The sequence below is a fragment of the Scatophagus argus genome, chromosome 22 (genome assembly GCF_020382885.2).
Source record: "Scatophagus argus isolate fScaArg1 chromosome 22, fScaArg1.pri, whole genome shotgun sequence".
In the NCBI taxonomy this organism is placed as follows: domain Eukaryota; kingdom Metazoa; phylum Chordata; class Actinopteri; family Scatophagidae; genus Scatophagus; species Scatophagus argus.
The window spans coordinates 11,642,403-11,663,057 of NC_058514.1; the positions used below are offsets into that span (position 1 = coordinate 11,642,403).

Sequence of the window (20,655 nt, forward strand, 5' to 3'; positions counted from 1 at the left end):
TAAAATTCACTATTTATGTCTCAGTTCACAACTCAGTAACTCATTCCTTTCTTCTCTTTTTATTAAAAATCTCCCCTCTCCTCCTCCTCCTCCTGCTGCTGCAGTTTATTCCTTACAAGTGGGTCGATATTGCTGTTTATTTGGCATTTCTGCTTCTTAAAGAGTTGATCAGGGGGGCATGCAGTTGGCTTATGGGCAGACAGAGCAACTCTTGTTATTCTGTTACCTTATGGCAAAAAAGAAACAAAAATCTGACTCTTCCTATCTTTGTTTTCCTGTCTGCTGCAGATGAACCTCAGCCAACGATAATGTCGGTAATGACACGCAGATGACGAGCCAATCGCCCACACATGATTGTTTTGAGCTGATAAATGCTTTTAGGAGACTCCTGGCAACGGTAAACTTGTGCTTGCATGCACTGATTAACAGAGCAGCTGACATACAACCGCGTTTGTGTGCATATTTTTGCACAAAAACACACTCATTTTATGCCTACTCAATGCCCACCATGACTGATCACTACTAAAATAGTACACTATTCATAGCACAAGCGCGAGCAAGTTAGCTTAAAAGCAAACTTTAGTTGTCAGTGATGGAGAGCAAATGGGTGTAGGGAGAGCAGTGAATGCCACAGAATAAAAGGCAGGATGGGGTGGAGGGCTACATAATTATTTCCACCCTATTAAGTCCACTGCTTTCCTCTCATTTTTCCCCTCTTATCCTATTGTTTTGGCACAAATAGATTCATATGTCACATCGGGTGCAGCACTCAATCAACGAGGTGATTATTAAAAGTTGTTTACCAGGGGTGGTCTTGTCTCACTTTCTACACTATTGACTACAATCTCATCCATCAGAGAAGCTACAAACCCCACATGCCAAGTTTGGGAAGAAAGTTAAAGGGGAGAAAATGAGGTGGTCTTGTCATGATAAATGGGTGAAAACGATGGAATTAATCAGAGGAGGGATCCAGCACTTTACTGGAAATTGCAAGGTGGAGATCTTAATGAGGACTTACTACTGCTCATGCACATTCATTCATTCATGTTCATCACAGCCTCCATGCAGAGGAACAGAGGGGCACATGACGGTGGATACAAATTAGCAGAAATGAAAAAATGGATATGAACTGATATTGTTCAGTTTTTATTGTTTCAGATCTGAGGATTGGAGGGCTTGACCAAAATAGGATGTTGGATTCAACATATCACAACATAAGATGACAGAAACATCAATGTGCATGTGAAGCGCATTGCAGTAAATAGAGGGAAAAGCAGTTTTTCCAGTAGAGGGCCCGTTGGACTACACTGCTGTGTTGGAAGAGTAAAACATTGAGAGTGAACAGATGTCCTGATAAAGATTACAAAGAGTTCCAATTTTCAGGCATTTGTCCTGGCATCCTGACAGAGAGACATTTTGTACAAATAATTAGATTGAAATAATTTTGTTTTTGTCAAAATAAACTTTTAAAAGACATCTTTGTGAAAAGTGTCATCAAACACAAATAATGGGTATGTTGGGATAATGATTGGGGTGAGCACAAAATGGATGGAAAAATACAAAACTACATCACTTTCTCCAGTGCAGAGAACAGTGGCAGGGAAAGCAGAAAAATTTGGCTGCACCAAAGCCACAAACAGCTTCAATTAGTGTACTAAATGGGGAAATGGCTGTGATCTGCAGCTACAGCCTCCCAAAAAAACAGAACAATTTATTGATAAGCAGATGGGTAGAGTTTAGACTACCACAAGATCGTAAATTCTAAGGGCATATTTTTTTTCTATTAACATTATGCTGACAATAAATTAATTGTATACCTTTTCCCCAGTATGTTTAAAAATGAAAAATATTAAAAATATTTTGTCTGTTTCTGTATTGGAAAATTCTCTCAAATCTGAATTATTTGTACTCTAGAAACTTGTGTGTGCAGATGTTCCAGTAACAAACTGATTATATTATTATTGATACCTTCACAACAGAAATAATAAATATAAAAACAAAATCAAAAACAAAACAGCACTTTAAAGCTAACTTGCAAATTAACATTTGGCAGCAGGTGGAGCTGAAAACTTTCCTCGCCAGAATTTGAGATCCTTTCTACAATATGAAAATTCATGCTAACCAAAGTTGTGTTCCCAGTCACGGTGATTGAAATAGTGCTGACATTTCCAGAACATGCTGGTTCCTCTGGAGTGCCCTCCTCTCCTTTATTGCCAAGGCACCCTAACCCAAGGCATTCTCCACACATAACTGATCTGAGGACAGACGCTGACATTTACAAAGGTCCACAGTTTTTCACACATCATTAATTAAAGTGAAAACAAACCTTTGTCTCCCTCTTTCACTCTTCCACCTCTCACTTTCCCTCCTCACTACAGCTCCTCTGCATGTCTTCAGGAATACTGCAGCGTGATTCCATTTACACACGACTAATAGCTTTGCATTCGCGTGACCGCTTGGACACACATTAGCGAACACGGTGGGGATCCTCGCGACAGGATATCCAGCACCGATTACTAATGAAATCTCAGGGACATGCTATTAGATAACACAAATCAAGATGTTCCACTCATGGCCAAGAAATCCACGCTGACAAATAATGTTCTTGGCTTGGTTTTTGAATGGACAATCACGCTCATGTCCACTTGACCCTAAAAAAAGAAATCACACATGATAATATGCATATCCCTAAATAAGAAGGGAAGCCTTTTCTTCAACAGGAGTGCACAATTACCAGCAGCATTGCAGTACACAGTGATGATCAAATTCCCAATGTGTTTCCTCCATCCCCAGATGCTCAAGCAGACAAAACAAGAACCAAAACCTTAAAAATTTGATTAGTTTTTCCAACAAATGAAAAGAGCACATTCTACTTACATGTCAACACAGATATCTATTCAAGATGCTATGAAGGATATTATAAAAGGAAAATTAAAATAACATGACAGAAAAAAAACATGAAGGGATGATGTGTTGCTTGGTGAGATGAGTGCAGAGAATAAACAAAATACATTATAGTTCAATCATCTATCCAATGCAGCAGTGAATAAAAGAAAGATGGGGCACTTATGATGCTTTGGGAGTATGCCTCGTTAATCTTGGAAGCAGGTATTTTATGAACAGTGTCCATTATGATCTTCTACTATTGTTGTTCCTCATTATCCAGCTCCATCCATGGAAATCATCCTAAGGAAGATCTGAAGCCACAGTCCTCCCTGTGAGCTGATCTGTGTGCTTTCACTCTTTTAGCTGTCATGCATCCAGCTGATTTGTTTGTCCGCATTCATCACAGCAAGAAAATCACAGGAAGCAGAAGTATTAAAAAATACCACAAAGTTTTTCCAGTGTTACTTTCTCTAATGGTAAAAAGAAATTCTGATATTTGGTCCAGGAACAGCTCAAATGTTAGAGGAGATTAACTTTTCCAAAACAGAAGTATGGATCTAATGATGCACGAAAATAAAGCTTATGAGCTCGACTAGCTGTAGCTATCTAGCTGTGACTAGTTAATCCCCATTTATAGATATATTAAGTGTAATAGACTGATTAATTGAAAAACAGAGCCGCGTATAAGGTAGGAGCAATGAAAAAATGGGTAATATAGGAAAGTGTACAAATTATGATATTAATATGGTAGGTCTCATGCATAACTGAGCACCCAGCTGTTTCTTTAACCACCTTTTATTAAGTATGAGGACTAATTTTTGTATGCTCTATGCATCTTAACTGTTATGATGCAAGAGTAGGCAACATGTACTGTATGAAAACAGATTGTGAAACAGAAGTGAGATTCTATATATTGTTCTCTATTGCATAAGAAATAAAAAAAACATGTCAATAGAAGCTGTACATGTCAATACACATTAGAGAATCAGACAGTGCATGTAAAGAATATAATGTGTGTACTTTTTGTGCGTGTGCCCTTTCAAAACTCTGCACACAGGCACTGACTGTCAAGAGAAACTGTAATGTAGCACTTCTGCTGTATTCACAACATTACTGCCATCTTCAGAGCATCTGAGCTGTTGTATCACACACACTGAATGATCTGTGAAAACTGAACAAGCCTTAACTGAACAGATTTAAGAGCAAAGAACAGTTTATACAGGCAGAGAAACTCTTCCCAAGCACCAGGAAATATTGCATATAAATAAATATTGCAATATTATTTGTGACAATATCTGTTTACGAGTGCGACACATGCAATAGTCCTTTAATAGGCTGTCAACTTCAAAAACAAATTGCAAAATGGTTAAACTGCAAAAGCAGCTATGACTCACTTCTTTCTTGCATACATGACAAGTTGACATTTGAGCCAAAACCTGACAAGAACCTTAATCTACCTGAATCTCTGGCTGCTGGGTTGTGGTTATTACTCCATTCAAAATCTTACTGAAAAATCCAAATTTATTTGCTGCATCTGAACCTTGAGGGCTTTTCTCCTTTGAAAAGCTGAGGTACAGCTCTACAATCAAGCAGTGTCACATCTGCAGCTTCAGAGACCAGAGTGCAGAGGTTTTTCATAGTCATTTAGAGGCAGTTCTGCAGTGGCCCTGTTGGTATCTGCAGGTTAGCTCAGACTAATGGGAAATGGCGCTGACTGTGCTGGCCCTGCTAAAAACAGCACATAGCTGTACAATATCTTCCTGATTGCCCACTTCTGTGTTTTTTCGGTGTTTGTGTCTGAAATAAATGTATATGACAGGTGAATATGAATGTAGTGTGAAAAGTAGTGTGGGAGATTTGTTTGTGTGCATGTTTATGCTGTTGAGTCTATGAGCGTGTGGCTTTGAGTGACAGAGAAAATGTGTGAATGCGTGTGTGTGTGTGTGTGTGCACAAGCTAACTTATCCGTGTATACCAGGTCTTCAGTTAGCAGTAGTGTGCTAGCTGAAGTGGAACGGCGGAAGGCAGATTGCTTGGGGAGTGCCATACTCCTGCTTTTCATTTAGCAGCTTAACCAATCCAATCCCACAACCAGGAGAGGAGATTCACACTTACTCTCCTTACTAGGTTTGATAACAATGCATGAATTATTCTTTTTAAATTACTTTCTGCATGCATTTTTTAATTAAAACTACTAAAGTGAATCAATCATTCGTGTTCCCTCTCCGGACCCCAAGCATGTAGCTCACCAGCAGTTTGTCATACCCTGCTGCTCCTCACATTCTACATTTTACATTACAGACAAATTAGCTCACACTTTTATACGGTGAGTGACTACACTGCAGCAACTGGGCAGATTTTCAGAGTTATGCCTATTAAACAAAATGACCTCAAAAGAACAGCTTGTTTTTCCAACTTCCACATTTGCATTTGTGTGAGTTTGAACATGTATCTTTCCAATATAACACCACTACAGCTTTAAAAAGAGCCCGGAATCTGTGAAGAGGTATTGTATGTATAAGAAAGTAATCATTTCAGGAGCAACTAGGCAAAGCAAAAATCAATCAAAGGAGTCATTTACAGAAAACAACAAGCTGTTAATGTTGCATTGCGCTAACTAGCTGCTATGAGCCTAGTTGGCCTCCAGGCCTGAGGAAATTGGACTAGAAATTCGGGGTAATAATGAGTAGATTGATGAGAACAGGTTGGAAGCCTTTATTATATTGCTGGAAGCGTGAGTGATTTGCGTGCATGCATGTTCTAAGCTGAAAAGGCAAGACTTATAGCATAGTACCTGTCATGTAAAAAATATTTCTTTTTCCTTTACACATTTTGTGAATTGTCTCTGTAAGTTGTCCTAAAATTACGCAAACTGTAATAAACAAACTGTATAACAGAATATTATAAGCTCTATGAGGAAAACATATTTATGTTTGCCATGTTAGTTTATCATTAGATATACTCATTCTCAAATCAACAGTATTAATGCATCCTGTGGGGAACAATAATACCAAATTTCCTAGAAAACAATTGGACAGTTGCCTCATTTTTAAAGTCATAGTGGTGCTACATGAAAACTCTGGGAATCATCATCGTCTGGTGATCATCAGTATTGGTGAAGAATTTTAGAACAATCCATGCTGTAGTGGTGGAGATAATTGCGTAAACACCACAGATGTCAACTTCATGATGACACTTAAGAACAAGTCCCCAAAGTGAATATGATTCCTCATATAGGAACAATGAATATTTGAACAAAATCAAAATCAAAAAAGTATTGCATTAGATGAGTGAAAACAGAGTATTACTGAAGTCAGTAGACTTCCTCTGGTGACAATGAATCTGATATAAATCCATCCAACAGAAATTGACTGCCTTTAGAAGCCCTTTTCTCATGATGCCAACAAGTACCAAGAGTGGGGAAGAAAATCAGAAAGGGAAGGAAAGGAAGAAAGAGCAAGAATAAACAAAGAATAATTAAAGAAAGACACAGAAGGAAATAGTACAACAAGAGCTGAAACTGGGCAGTGGTGAAATAAAAGGGGGGGGGTAGAGGGGCTGGGATTTGGTAATAGAAAAGAAATATAGTGACAGTAATGCAGAAAAAGACAGAAAATGAAAGAAAGGCAGACATGAGAGGAAGGGGATGCCATGAGGGTTTCTGGGTAAAGCATGTGGAGATAAGAGCTGTTCAACAGGCCCTTAAGAACCTGGCAGGCCTATGTTTGAACTCTGAGGCTCAGTGGATCAGAGGCAGAAATCTCTTGGAATTAAACCACTAAAGCAGAGAAGAAAGAAATCTTTACTTTTTCTTCACTAACATTAATCTGTTTCCAAAACACACTTTGTAAATTGTCTTATATTCGGTTGATCAGTTTATGTAAATGAACAAATTTCTTGCAAAACTAAAAACCCCACATTTACAAAGTTTTAATGGAATTTAATATTTTCAATCAGAGCTTAGATGAATACACATAAATCCAGTCTGCGACACATATATACTGAGCCCAACAGCACGTACACACACACACACACACACACAGAACATCTGCGTTCCATAAACTACTGACAACAGACTTCCCATGAAGACATAAACAAATACGCTATGAGAGCTGATTTGCTGTATGCTGGGCAGGGGAAAATGCCAGGATGACATTTGGGTGTGAGTATGCATGTGTGTGTGTGCGTGCAAGTGTTTGTATGAGTCAAAGGGCTTTTAAGGAGGACACAGATGAGACCACACTCCTGAGAGTAATAAGAGAAACAAAGTATACAGTGTGACCGTTGCACTGGTGGTATTAATGCAATCAGAAATATTGATTAACCTGAATCTATCTAGAAAACAGACAGAAACTACGACAAGGATTCACACTCCCAGCATGGACTTAGTTTTTTGCATTTTCTGAGTATACACTATTTCTCTTGCTCTCTTTACTTAGGAGTCTGGAGTCTTGAAATACTAATGCAGAAAAGTTTGAACTGCCTGAGTACATGTTTGAGAGAGTCACAACAGACTTGGTTTTCAATCTTTTGAACATACAGCAGAAAAAAAAAAAATCATCAGCCATGCTAGAACGCCCAGCATGATGGTGTAAACGCAGCGATGCTAAGCAAGTACTGCATGTTTGCATGATAATATTTGCCAATGAGAACTAAATACAAGCTGCAATGTTGAACAAATTGAAATGTTGACCTGATGACAGATGAAAAGTCAATGGAATTGATCATCTGGGGACCATGGATGTCTGCGCAAAATATTCTGCTACTCTATTTAGCAAATACTTCACTAGAATAAGAGAAAACCAAGGACAGTGCATATACCAAATGTTATGGAGATCCATCAAATTGTCACAGAGACATTTCACAACTAGAATTACCACTCTGCAGTTGTTGCTATTAGAAATTTGTGTGATATTTGGTCACAATTAGCTTAAGAATTCTCAAGTTATAGATAAAACATAATCTGTGAGATCACAGTGATCTCTGACAGCAAAAATCTAATCAGTTCATCCTTTTGGGTCAAAAGTTATGACTATCTGATGTCAGCATGCCTGCCTCATTTTGTCAAAATGAGGAATATTTACATTTTCTAACGCAAGACCAGAGAAACTGTAACCACACCAAGATAAGCTGGGGTTTTCTGCTCACATGGCTCAAAAACGCTGCAGAAATTTATTTGAAAAACCTATGACCATCTTAAATTCAATCTGAAATGGAATCCAACAAAAAGTAGTAGTCTTATCTGAGCTTGAACTTGGGTGAGGGAAAAGGGGAAAGGGGAGAGAGGGTAAGAAGAGTATAAAGGTAAGAACAGATGAGTCAGGTGATGTCTCATCTTCAAACTCTGACAGCCTGCAGTGTCTCACTCAGTGCGTGAATCAGCTTTAATCAACTGGCCTCCATCTAAAGCTCAGGTTCTTTACAACTGTAACCCTCTGACTGCCTTTGAAGGCTTCTTGTGATATATTACATGGCGGGAGACACATAAAAGATGGAGTGTTGCCTTTGTATTAGTTGCTATTGTATTGGTATTGTCTCTCTTTTCTTTGACAACCACCAGAGTGGAGCTTCAATGAACCTCTGATGTGCAGGACCTCTGATGTGCTAACAGTTATTTCTCATTCAAGTGAGGAATAGCAATCTGCAGTGATTTAAATAAATAAAAACTAGCACAATGGCAAGAGTGACAAGGACTGCTGTGGTGTTCCAAGGTATCATTCATAGAAGTTCTCATTCCCAATCTGCTATTTTCAGATTTATCTCGACATGTTTTAAGATTGATTCAACATTTTTAAAAAGAGCTTTGTTAACAAGTGGCAGTGCAGGGGAAAGTCGCTTTACCTAAAAGACAAGTTGCTGCATTTAGTCAACCATGTAGAAACATACCCTTAACATACTGTAAAGAAATCCACACAGAGTCCACATTTGTACTGTTATCCAAACTAAACATCAAGCTCTGAATGGTTTTTCTCATTGTTTAGACCATTTAAAAAGGTAGAAACAGCCTTAATCATCTGTAACACTGCTCACAGTAAAACTGTGTCACAAAAGTATGTAATAAATGTAACCTCAGCATAAAACAAATTATTCACTCCACTGCTCTAAAGTTTAATCCGTTCTTACTTCTCCTACTCCTCTTCGGACCCTCTCACTGTTTCCCACTACACCTCCGCTTTTTCCTTCAGTCTCCGTGAGGATGGATGCCACCAGCGCACAACGTTGGAGTCACTACATCAAGCCACCCGGTAGGTTAAACCACATGGAGTTGGGAGAAATGTATACTTGAATTTGTGTTTTTGTGTCAATGCTCCAGCTTGTGAGGTAATAAAGATAATACAGAAGACCACAACACTCACAAAATGTACTCATATGACAGTAGAGCAAAACAAAGGAGCTCTTCTCGGTAACTGCAGGCTTTATGTTAGTTTGATAATCACCAGCTGAACACAAAATGTACTTTATCATCAGACTAAAGGATCAACAGGATTTAGCTGACTCACATCGATTGCATCTTTTCTACTTTTATTGTGTACTTTTATAAAACGCTTCTTCTGTAAGTAATGAAAATACGAGAGACGTGAAAAGAGTTCAAAATAGTAAAGGAAAGAACACAGACGCAAAGTGAAACAACGGCGTAGAGAGAAAGTTAAGAAACAATGGGTAAAAACAATAAAGGAAGTGGAAGAAATGTTAATTAACAGAGAGAGAGGAGAGAATACAAAACGGAAAGACTTTCGAACAAGAGGGAGCAGCCAAAGAGCAGAGATGATGTTTGTATGTGATCATATTAGACTGTGTTGCTACTGTTAAGAAGTCAGGTCCCCCAGTGAGCTGGCAACCAAAGTCACCTTCTGGCAGCTGTCTACTGTCATCTACTAATGCACTCACAACGACTTTTGAACCTCACAGTTAATGGCCGGGGAGGTAATGGAGAGGGATGTAGGCCATGAACAGCTCTACAGCTGCAGTCTGGTGGACTATTTAGGTGTTTTTTTTTTCGCACACGACTGGGACCATCTGAGCTCAATTTACCTCGACATAAAGTTATGGACAGTATTTCACTGTCACCAGCTGGGTACGAAAACATGCAGTGCGTGTGTCTTTATGTATGCGTGCATGCTAGTCAAATGGGAAAGGTTGACGGTGCCCCCTGTGTCTCGTGCTCACGTTACCTGAAAATCCCTCTCCTCAAGAATTTCTTTCCTCCACCTCACCAGGAAGGCGGCGCACACGTACAGGTGGAAATGGGAGAAGCCCTCTGGTTCAGCCTAGTGAGAGAGAGAGAAAGAGAGATGACAGACGCTGATTTATGAAATATTTAACATTTCATCATTCATAAAATAAACGATACCTCCATCATGGATGTGTTTGATTGTTCAAATAGAAGCTTTGGGATGTAAGGAAAGCATGTCAGTACATTCAGAGGGGCTCACAGCTTCAACTCCAGAAAGATTTAGGAGCATTTTTAACACAATGCAATCTAGGCAAAAAAAAAAAGAGGGAGAAGACATAGAAAGGGGAAGAATATAAAACCTTTTTCTGTCACGATCCAGAAATTTACATTTGTAGGGCGACAGAGATGAAGAAAAGCTACAAATCCTCTCTTCTTTGCATGGCTCTTTTTATTTCAGCTCCTCGTTAGGTTTGGCAGCTCACTTTTTTTATGACCCAGCAACGAGCAAGGGAATTAAAGAGGGGGAAAGACAAAGGATAAGATGTTCCTTTTTCTATTCATTTTTTTTTCTCCAGAGCCATATCACAGAGAGGATAATTACCAGGGCTTTTAAATGCATGAGAGCTGGGAGTATATGCCCCATAAAGGTGGGATACAATATCCAAAGTGCATCTTAATGCGTGAGCTTTTCTGAACGCATTGTCTGGAGGTTTACTTAACGCACTGGACAATATTTTTACTTAAAATACATAAGTAAAATTCATGAATCTGTGACTCAACTGCGTGCACACAATCCAACATGCAGATGTAGAAGAATTACAGACACATTTACACTGTTTGCAACAGAATTCATTCATTAATTAGGCCTGGGCTGTAAAATCTGAGCATGTTTTGTTACCACCACATACTGTCAAAGTAGAATATGGTGGTGAAGAAGTAATGTAAAATTAAAATACACTCAGATTTTACTGTCCAAGCGTCATTTTAGAGCTCTCTGTAGTCTCTATGACACAAGTGAGTTCATGAAGAGCCCAGAGCGACACATACGTTCCAATTATTCAGCCATGGTTATCATGTTTTATTTCTCATTAAAAGGATTTTATTTAGAAGGAGGCTGTAGCATTACTATTTTCCACTTTGTCTGAGTAACCAACAGCAAGTGGTACTCTTTAAGCACCACACTCATTTGTGTACAGTAGTGAGCCATAACTCTGCAGGGATGAACAGAAGCTGCTTTTTCTGCTGTGATAATTGAATTTCACTTTGGCAAGAAATGAAAGAACAAAGACATAATGGGGTATGGATAGATTTCAAAAATGAAATCAAAATGACATACTCTCCTGTTAACTGTAATGTTGTTCACCTGTAGGAATAATTTTCTTCCTACCAAACTACACCATATAACTACATGAGGAAACATCTAATCATGGACGTATGTTGGGGTGAACTGTCCCTTTAAACAAAGACATGGTGTGATACAAAAATAGACAAAAATATATTCTTGATGTCAGCTCAAGTTGTTCTGTTGTTCTTTTGAGACAGATTGGTCCTCCCTATGCCTTTTTGTGCATCTGTTGTTTGGGTTTCCTTTTACTTTACCTCCCACTTAGTTAAACCAATTGCCAGAGTTTTCCAACTGAGAATGCATTTGTGTGTGAGAGAGAGAGAAAGAAAAAGAGAGTGGAAAACAGACAAAGTGAACACTAAAGAGAGGGTATGGAGTGAGGTGATGGAGGGGGAAAAAAAGAGGTGTTTGTGAACAGCGAAGCGTAGCGTGATGTGAGTTGTAAACTGGCAGGTGATTGGCTTGTTGGTATAACCTTGCAGCTCCAATCCAAACAACCGAAGCAAGCAAACACGAGCTCTCGCGTACACACACACACACACACAAACACAGATGAATGAGTGTATGAGTGGCATACAGGAGCACAATGTTTATCAGCCCCCAAAGATTTGCTCAGTTTTAATTTCCTTTCTTCTCTGAGTTTTTCATGAGTGTGTGAGAGTTCATGGCTGGGAGTTCAAATGAACTCTTTGGGATTGTAAAAGTCCCGTCCAGTTTCTCTTTCTCATCCTCTCCCTCTTTTTTAAAATCACCCCTCCATCTATCCTCTGCTCTCACAATCTGTGACATCCTTCAGATGTCACCCACTCTTCTCCCATTCTCATTAATTTGACAGTGAGGAATAGTTCCCAAAATAAAAAATGATTTATCTTTATCGAAAACAACTTCTGTCAACAAGTAATGTTGACATTTCGATTTGTCACATATCATTTCAATGGTGCTCCCACCATTAATTTGACATCTATGGCAGTCTAGCGTATTAGTGTACTGCATATGAATTACTTGGAATGTATTATATATAAATACAGCTTAGTCACTTGTACGTGGAGTGAAAATACACACCACTGTACATGTCACTTCACTGTTACGGCATGGATGTGGAACAGTTTGGCATTTCGGGAGACACAGCTTTGCCTTATTACAAAGAGGAAGATGAGCAAACTGATAAAACCCTCATGCTAGCTTAGCATAACAAAAAGATTGTTTATGTACTAACTAAATAACGTGTGTTACAACGTGAGCTTTAAAGGTCCTGGAAGGTGTGTTTTTTCATCTTTAGAGTAAGCTAGTTGTTTTCCTCTGCTTCCAATCCTTATGCTAAACAAAGCTAACTGACTCCCAGCTCCAGCGTCATGTTTAACACTCAGAGTCAGAGTCAGTGGTTGCGATCTTCCTCAAACCCTTGAGTAAAAAATAAAAAGAAAAAAGTGCATGAGCACAAAACAAAATTAAGGAAAAATAATCAACAAATTAACAATAATGGCAATAGCTGTTAGTTGGAGTCCTTCTTGTTATAAACCTTTTCCACTCCCAACTTTTCTAAACAAAAATAATTGAAAACACTCAACAAAAATAATGAATGCAACACTTGTTTTTGCTTCCAGTTTGAATTAAATTATTGAAGACTTTTTTTATGCACACAATAGCCTTATTTGTCTCAGATTTTAAGCACAGATTAGTTAAAGCATTTATCCTTTGCCAAGATAATTCATCCATCTGACATGCATGGAATATCAAGATACGGATTAAACAACATGATTACTGCACAAAAGGGTTTAATATTTTTCAAAACAAATTTTATAATAAATGTTACAACATGAAACTTCAACAGTTCTCTCCCTCTTACACCACCCATCGCTCTCCTTCTCCATTTCTGTTTCTGACACTCCCTCCTGCCCTATACAACCAGTGCTGCTGCTTCAGCTCAAGGCTTTCACATCATTATGATTAGCAAAATAAAGTTTGTCATGGGAGTCAAGGTGACTCCATCAAACCTGTCTCTACCTCTTCTCCTCCTGGTCCTCCAGCCCCCTCGTGTCAGGGCAGCCATATTGGCTGAGACAGGCGAGACTGACTGACAAGCGCTGCGGATCAAAGAGGGGAGAATGTTGGGGAGGTGGGAGGAAGCAGTGGGGGAGAAGGGGTGATAGGGGTATGGGGAGAGGAGTCAGTAGGGAGAGGGGGAACACAAAAGGAGGGGGTGTACATGAGAGATGGAAAGGGTTGGAGGCTAAAGGTAAACAGAGGAGGAAAAGGGAATGTGGAATACAGAATGAGTGAGATGCAGTATTGCAATGTCACCGTGTCTTTAAACTGCTGCGCTGGCTGTCTGACTAGTCTCATCCCTCCAAAACAAACCGGCCTGACGTGGGACTAACTTGATACCTTGACGAACCGACTCCAGACAAGGTGAAAAGGTGACACGATGCAGGATGATAAACAAAAAGATAAAAAGTGCTCTAAAATTACAGATAGAATATGATTAGCCTTTGATGCTTGAATGGTAGCTTTCAAGTTTTTTTTGTTTTGTTTTTTTAATTTTATGTTCACGAACATGACTGGCAAATGTTGATATGATCAGCTGCTGTACAGATATTCTAGACGAGCTGCGATAATGTGCACAGTGTAGTGCGAGACTGCAGGATACATTACAACGCTACATGGCAAAAAAGAATGAAGACAGATCAGGTCATGATGCAAAAGTAAGGAAGAAGGCTTATAGGGGGGGAAAAAATGACCAAAGTTGACATACTAAATTAACTGTGTGCATGCTTCTCCAATGTGGTGTCTCGCTTTAGGCTACGTTTTTAATTGGCAAGCACCGAGGTTAATCATACAGGGGGGAAAAAAAGGAACAAAAAATAATGGAAACAGAACACCAACCTTGGATTTAGTCCATTTAAGTTCCCTGATGTGTCTGTTCAGCATCGCTTTATGCTAAAAGCTTACACAAGTGCCCCAGATGTAAGAAAGAATATACAGCATGTATGTGAAAATAAAAATAATTTGAGGAAAAAAAATACAGTGACGAGGAAATTAGAAGCATTATAATGCAAGCCAGTACATTAACGCTACCTTGGTGAAACGTATTGTGTCAGGCAGACACTAACAGGAGAATTTCATTTGCGAACGTGTGCATTTACAGACATGTGATCAGGAACTCCAGGAAGTCCTATTGTGCAGAGTCAACACAAGGCCAAACATTAACACAGACTGGAGACACAGAAGCGGGAAAAAAATCCAGCTGGCAGGGAAGATTTTCATTCATATTTGAGAGATATTTCATTATTGGTCTGATAATTGACTTTGGCATAAAATTGTGAGTGAGCTTAAAATATATGAAGCACCTGAAGCACCGTGATTAGCAAGGTTATTTCTCTTGATTTTACTTGAGAGAAGCAATTCTATTTTTGATTAAACAAGTCTGTCAAAGAAATTCAAGATAAATGGCAGCATGAGATTCACCAAAAGAAAAAAATAACAACCTTTCTTCCTTCATCTCTATGGCACAAGTGCTGGGAAAAAGACTGAATGTGTTGGGTAGATTCTCGAGGACATGCAATATTTAATTTTTTTCCAGTCTGTGCAAATGATAAGTGGAATAACTTCAGCAGGATCCTGTGTCCTTCAGGTTAAAATAAAATCTCTTACAAACAGACACACCAATATGTCTGTAGATATACAAAGAGCTGTCTTACCAGGGACATTTAATCACTGTGTCATTTAATCTAAAGAAGTACCTAATTTCCTATTTCCTTGATTACGTTTTACTTTCCTTCTTTTTTTTTGAAAACTGTTCACATTAAAATATGAAAGGAGTCATTATTTAAGGACATAAAAACTATAACTAGAAATACATCAAAGAAAAAATATGCTTCACAATGAAAATTGCACCCTCAGACAAGATGAAATTTGATGAAAGAAATGAAAGTTCTGAAACATTAAATTGAGGCTCGATGAGAAAATACATTGAAATTGTATATAAATTGAAAGATGGCGTAAGCAGCAGTTGGAGCCTAAAAATGCATCAATTTAATCCAGCGAGTATATTCACATCACAACAGCAAAAGGGTTCATTTTTAGCACCTAAACTTGAAAAATGAGTTAAACAATTACTTAATTATCAAAATCAAGATTGATCATTTTTAAAACAAGTTAAATAACAGTGCTAACTATGGAAATATCACTATCAGCATCTGACTATGGAAAGCAGTACAGCAGAAGTAAAAAAGCTGCATGAAATGGAAATAGTCAATTATCTCAAAGTTGTGCAGTATTTCAGTTAATGTACTTTGTTACTTCTCACCGCTGACTGAGGCAAGAGCTGTATTACTAAGAACATGAGAGCAACAGTTGTAGAATGTGAGTACAATGTACTGACTTAACTGGATCTCAGCTAATCTTCTGACCCCTGCTGGAGTAAATTAACATTTTTTTCCCAACAGGATTTGTTACTTTTGATCAAATCTTACACAACGGTTTAAAACACGGCCAGTAACAACACCACACTGCTTGGTAAATTCAACAGTCCATATGGAAAAGGACCATATTTCATGAGCTGAAAATGTCACGGTATCCCTTTAACAGCCATGCTAATGCTGCCACACTGAGCTACTTGCTAATTTCATGCTCCACGCAACAGGGATAATTTGGTCCCTGTCTGTCTACCCGTCTGTCTGTCTGCCGAGGAGGATAGGTGTGTTTGTGTGTGTGTGTGTGCGCATGCATGAATGCATGCATGTATATGTGTGTATGTGTGACTGTTTCGCTCTAAATCACTGCTCCTTCTCTCTTTCTCTCTCTCTCTCTCTCTCTCTCTCTTTATCTTCTTAAGATCAATAGTGATAAATAGAGAGAAAGTGTAAAAGCAAAAAAAAGGGAGAAAAAGGAAAAGGACTGTAGACAGAAAGGCAGAAAGAGAAGATGACAGAAAAAGAGAGGAAGACAGAGCAAGGGCTGCCTTGTGCTGGATCAGGCTACTGAACAGATGGCCACACCGCAGAGAGAGGACCACAGCGGAGACATTACAACACTCAGGTTAAAATCTCCCCTGGAACATACACATGTACATGTACATACATACACACACACACACACACACACACACACACACAGGCACAGTGGCAAAGGGCAAGGTCTTTCAGTTTATTATCAGCATTTGAGAGCAACTCAGACTCTTAGGTTTTTTTGAGACACAAGGTCAACATCTTTCGATTTCATTGTATGTTACAGACATGTTTAGAGGACATTTGTCAAAAAGCTGCATTAATCCAGTTTATAAATTCAGACCACACTCAACGCCCACGTGTTAAATCTGGCCTAGCACTCCATTTTACAAGATCCAGTAAATAATGAGTGCAATATAACTATATGCTGCATTATGGAGGTACAGTGTCCTTGAACTACACCTCCCAGAATGCACCCCGACTGTTGGTGGCTTACTGCTCGAGGTCGGTATACACCAGACAAGACATGTTTGTGCTTAATGGAGACAAGGTGGTAAGTCTTGTTTGTAACAAGGCAGTCCCGGTGCCAAAGGAATACAGTTTGATGCACCCTGACACCAAACACGGAGCCAAGTATTTTAACCTTAGCCACAAGAAAAGCAACGAAAAAGGCAGCCTGAGTTCTCCACAGAGTAGTTACAGCAAAAGAAATAATGCACAAGAAGACAACGGGAAGGGAAATCTACGCTACGAAATAAAAAGAAAAACATGCCAACTGCAAAGGAACATGCTTGTTTTACCAAAAGCACCCCAATCAAGGACAATTTCTGAATCCTTGAGCACTGAGAAATCAAACCTGTACTTCAGGAACCGTCTCTTGAGCTAATGCTTGTCAAAGCACTGACAGGTGTTGTTTTGTTGAAATCACATGCTATCACATGTTATTTTCTGAAGCATATCCAATTAACTGAAGCGCTCCAAATCTACACCTAGTTTCATGCTGCGGTCTGTCTTTAATAAGTGTCATTTAAGGACAAATGTAATGCAGAACAGCAACAGGTAAGGACACAGATGTAAAGGAGGGACAGAAGAGCAAATCTGGGAGGAGCTAAGAGCAAAGGCGACAAGTAGAGAAGATGTTGGGAGGAGTGCTGGAGAAAAGGAAGGAAGCTCATTTTGACAGCTTTAACCATGACCTCATCCTGTCAGACATAACTCAGACCTCTTAATCCTGGGTGGGGGTTGAAGCTGATGGTACACTGAGTGGCTCAACTTCAGGCTGAGCTCCATCTGCGCCACAGCAGTCCTGTACAGAGTAGGTACTTAGGGGGCCGGATGTGCCTGTGGATCTCTCACTCCAGCTTGCCTTGAATCATGAACAAGACCGAAAGATACTTGAAGGCCTTCACCCTGGACAGTAACTTACTCCTCAACTAACACTTCACAGGAGAGTCAGAACACGCTTGACTTGTTTATAGACACAGCTCTCACTAAGGTTATACAAGAGTCTAATGGCTCATAGTAATGACTCCAGTAGCCCACACTCGCATTGGATACACGATCATAAACCTTCACAATATACTGTAAAAAGATGAGTGAGTTGGTGGACAGGTGTGTTACAGATTTAACCTTGATGCAGAGAGCACGGTTTGTGTCCTGTCTAATTCAAATAATTACTTGCTTAAGTGTCATGTGTTATGTACTTGTGCAAATAAGCAAAAATAGTCAAAAGATTTATCAGCGTACCCACTGTTCTGACCTGAATTATGTTGAGGAAATGAGACATGAATTGTAACTAAATGTCAGGACGATGTGTTATTTTCTGCAATGATGTAAATCTATTTTGAAAAACAGTACTTTCTGTCTCTTTCACATATTTCTTGGAATGTCTCTCGCACTGTACTTTGCCTGCATTTTGCTCATTCACTCTTTTCTCTTCATTATTCCCTCGTTTCAGTGGAATGATTACTTGATGCTGAGCTCGTAACTAACGATGCAGGACGAAAACCAACAGCTTGTTACCATGGACACCATGCAGACATCACCTATCCTAGGGACTGTTACACAGTAGAGCTTGGTGAGGTACAATGGTTATGTCTTAATAATCATAATACTGTGTTCAAAATGTATGCATTTAATTTACAGGAATGATCCAGATTATTGTAATGGTCACCCACTCCTCATTTAATCTCCCCAGAAGCAATGTGATCAGGACACACCTAGCTATGCGAAAGAAAAGTCCACACTAACTGCCATTTCACTCTCTTAATTGTGGACACACCTGTGAGAAGTTCCTATTAAACTCTACACCGCCTGCCAGCTGTCTGTGGTTGAGTCAAAACGCACCTGAAAAAACCATCCTGAAGGCGAGAGCACTGGAGTTGGTTGTAATGATATAGTATTAGTCCTTTATTGGGGGAAAAAAAAAATAAAAAATTCAATGCCTCAGTAATTATAAATAAGGACTGATGAAGAAGTGGGTTCCTAATCACTGTTCCCCACATAAGTCATGTGAGTAGAGAGGCTGCACTCAAACCGGAGGAGTCGGGAGTGCTCAGGACTCGTTTTTCCACGTTCACGAGCACTGCGCTACAGCTGACCCAGCAGTTTTATGTCACTGAAAAGAGAAAGTGAAAAAAAATCTTTGCTGGCAGCAATCACTTACTGTAAGTAGGATTATAGTAATATTAATCCTTGGAAGGAATGGTAATGCTGAAAAGTTGAAAATATTGAAATTCTTTAATTTATGAAGTTATTAATTCATGTAAAAATAAAATCTCAAGGATTCAAAGTTTCATAAGATGATGAGAAAATGGAAGTTTTTTCAGTGATATTCAGCATCAGCGTGCTGCAAATCTGCTACGCTTTGAAACATTCTATTTAATTAGCAGAATGCGTTTTCTTTGAACACATTGAGTACTATTAGCATTAAAGGTTTCCTGAGACAAAAAGTGGCCACTTTGTTTCAATTGACACAAAAATGCCATCCTTGCTGTTATGTGGCTTCTACCTGTCAGTTATAATCTATCTCACTGTCCAAAGCTCAGTCAGAGTTCATGAAGATTTAGATAAGAGTCATTTGGTATTTCTTCTAACAAGTTACAGTTTGTTAAGGCTGTGGAGTGAGCACTTCAGCTGCTTTTTCAGTTTTTTAAAATCCTTCCTCTTCTCTTTCTCTACATTTTTTTCTGTTCTTGCCCATTTTGACTGGACACTTTAAACCTTTCTATCCCCTCTCTTTTCCATTTTTCAGCACTCCGTTTTATCGCTTAAATTCTTACCCATCTAAAGCAGCAGCCCCTCATTCATCTACTAACCCCTCTTACGCTCTTCAAAAACTGAAACTAAAAATCACTTGCAGGTACTGTTATTTGACAAAGGCTCATCATTTATATGTTTGACTAAATGGTCAGGCAACTATACTACATCCTACCTTTCACACACTGACTTCAGAACTGTGGCAATGTCTGACTTTTAAGTCAAGCAAACATAAACAACAATAATCCAAAGGGAAAATATGAAATGAAGCTTCTGCATTTTATACAATTCCAATTAAACAAGAAAAGAGGGAGATACAGAGATGCAGAGATAAAATCAAGATTAATGGGTTAGCTGACTTAAAGATATTAGTTTCCAACTATATTCAACTAATCGTTTAAGTCATTTACAAGTGATAATGTCGAGCGTTCGTTGGTTCCAGCTCTTTAAATATAAGGATTTGCAGTTGGATTTGTTCTGTCATTAATGACAATTAATGGAGAGTCTTTAAGTTCTGAACTGCTGTTGGACAAAAAGAGACCATTTGAGGATCTTTCTTTGGGCTTCGGGAAAATAAGCATAGCTTCTTTGATATAGATACATATACCAAAAGATGACAAATTGATCTATACTGGAAATAATCTTTAGTTAGAGCATTGTGCTGCAGATGCTGAATACAGGGCGGAGAAAGAACCACAGCAGTAGACACTGCTGCTAAGATGACGGCAGAGAAGATGCAAACCAACTACCACAGCCGGAAGTGCCACCAGCGACCTCTCCCTTCACCTTCATGCTCCTTCTCTCACTCATTTAATCAGACATGGCGATCACATGTATTACTCTCTCAACCTCTGCATCATGTGGAAAATCCATTGCATGTACTCAGCTCAAGGTTTGACTATTAACACCCATTCCAGCATATACACACACCCTATGAATCAATAGCAGACAATGGCTCCTATTGAAAATGCCAACTGAGGTTAACAATCTGCAGTAACTGTAGACACGGCCTGTTAAGTTGCGTGTAAATGTGAAAGAGCTGCAGA

The 20,655-nt window shown here is 39.0% G+C and overlaps 1 protein-coding gene across 5 annotated transcripts in view; it reads right to left on the reverse strand.

The window, feature by feature from the left end:
• The window catches only part of tbc1d22a (TBC1 domain family, member 22a), a 105,635-nt gene that overhangs the window by 11,721 nt on the left and 73,259 nt on the right, over positions 1-20,655 (reverse strand). For all 5 annotated transcript variants that reach the window (XM_046379796.1, XM_046379799.1, XM_046379798.1 and 2 more), the window contains one exon: positions 10,059-10,154. In XM_046379796.1, the coding sequence (XP_046235752.1) occupies positions 10,059-10,154 (96 nt within the window). The remainder of the gene's footprint in view (positions 1-10,058; positions 10,155-20,655) is intronic.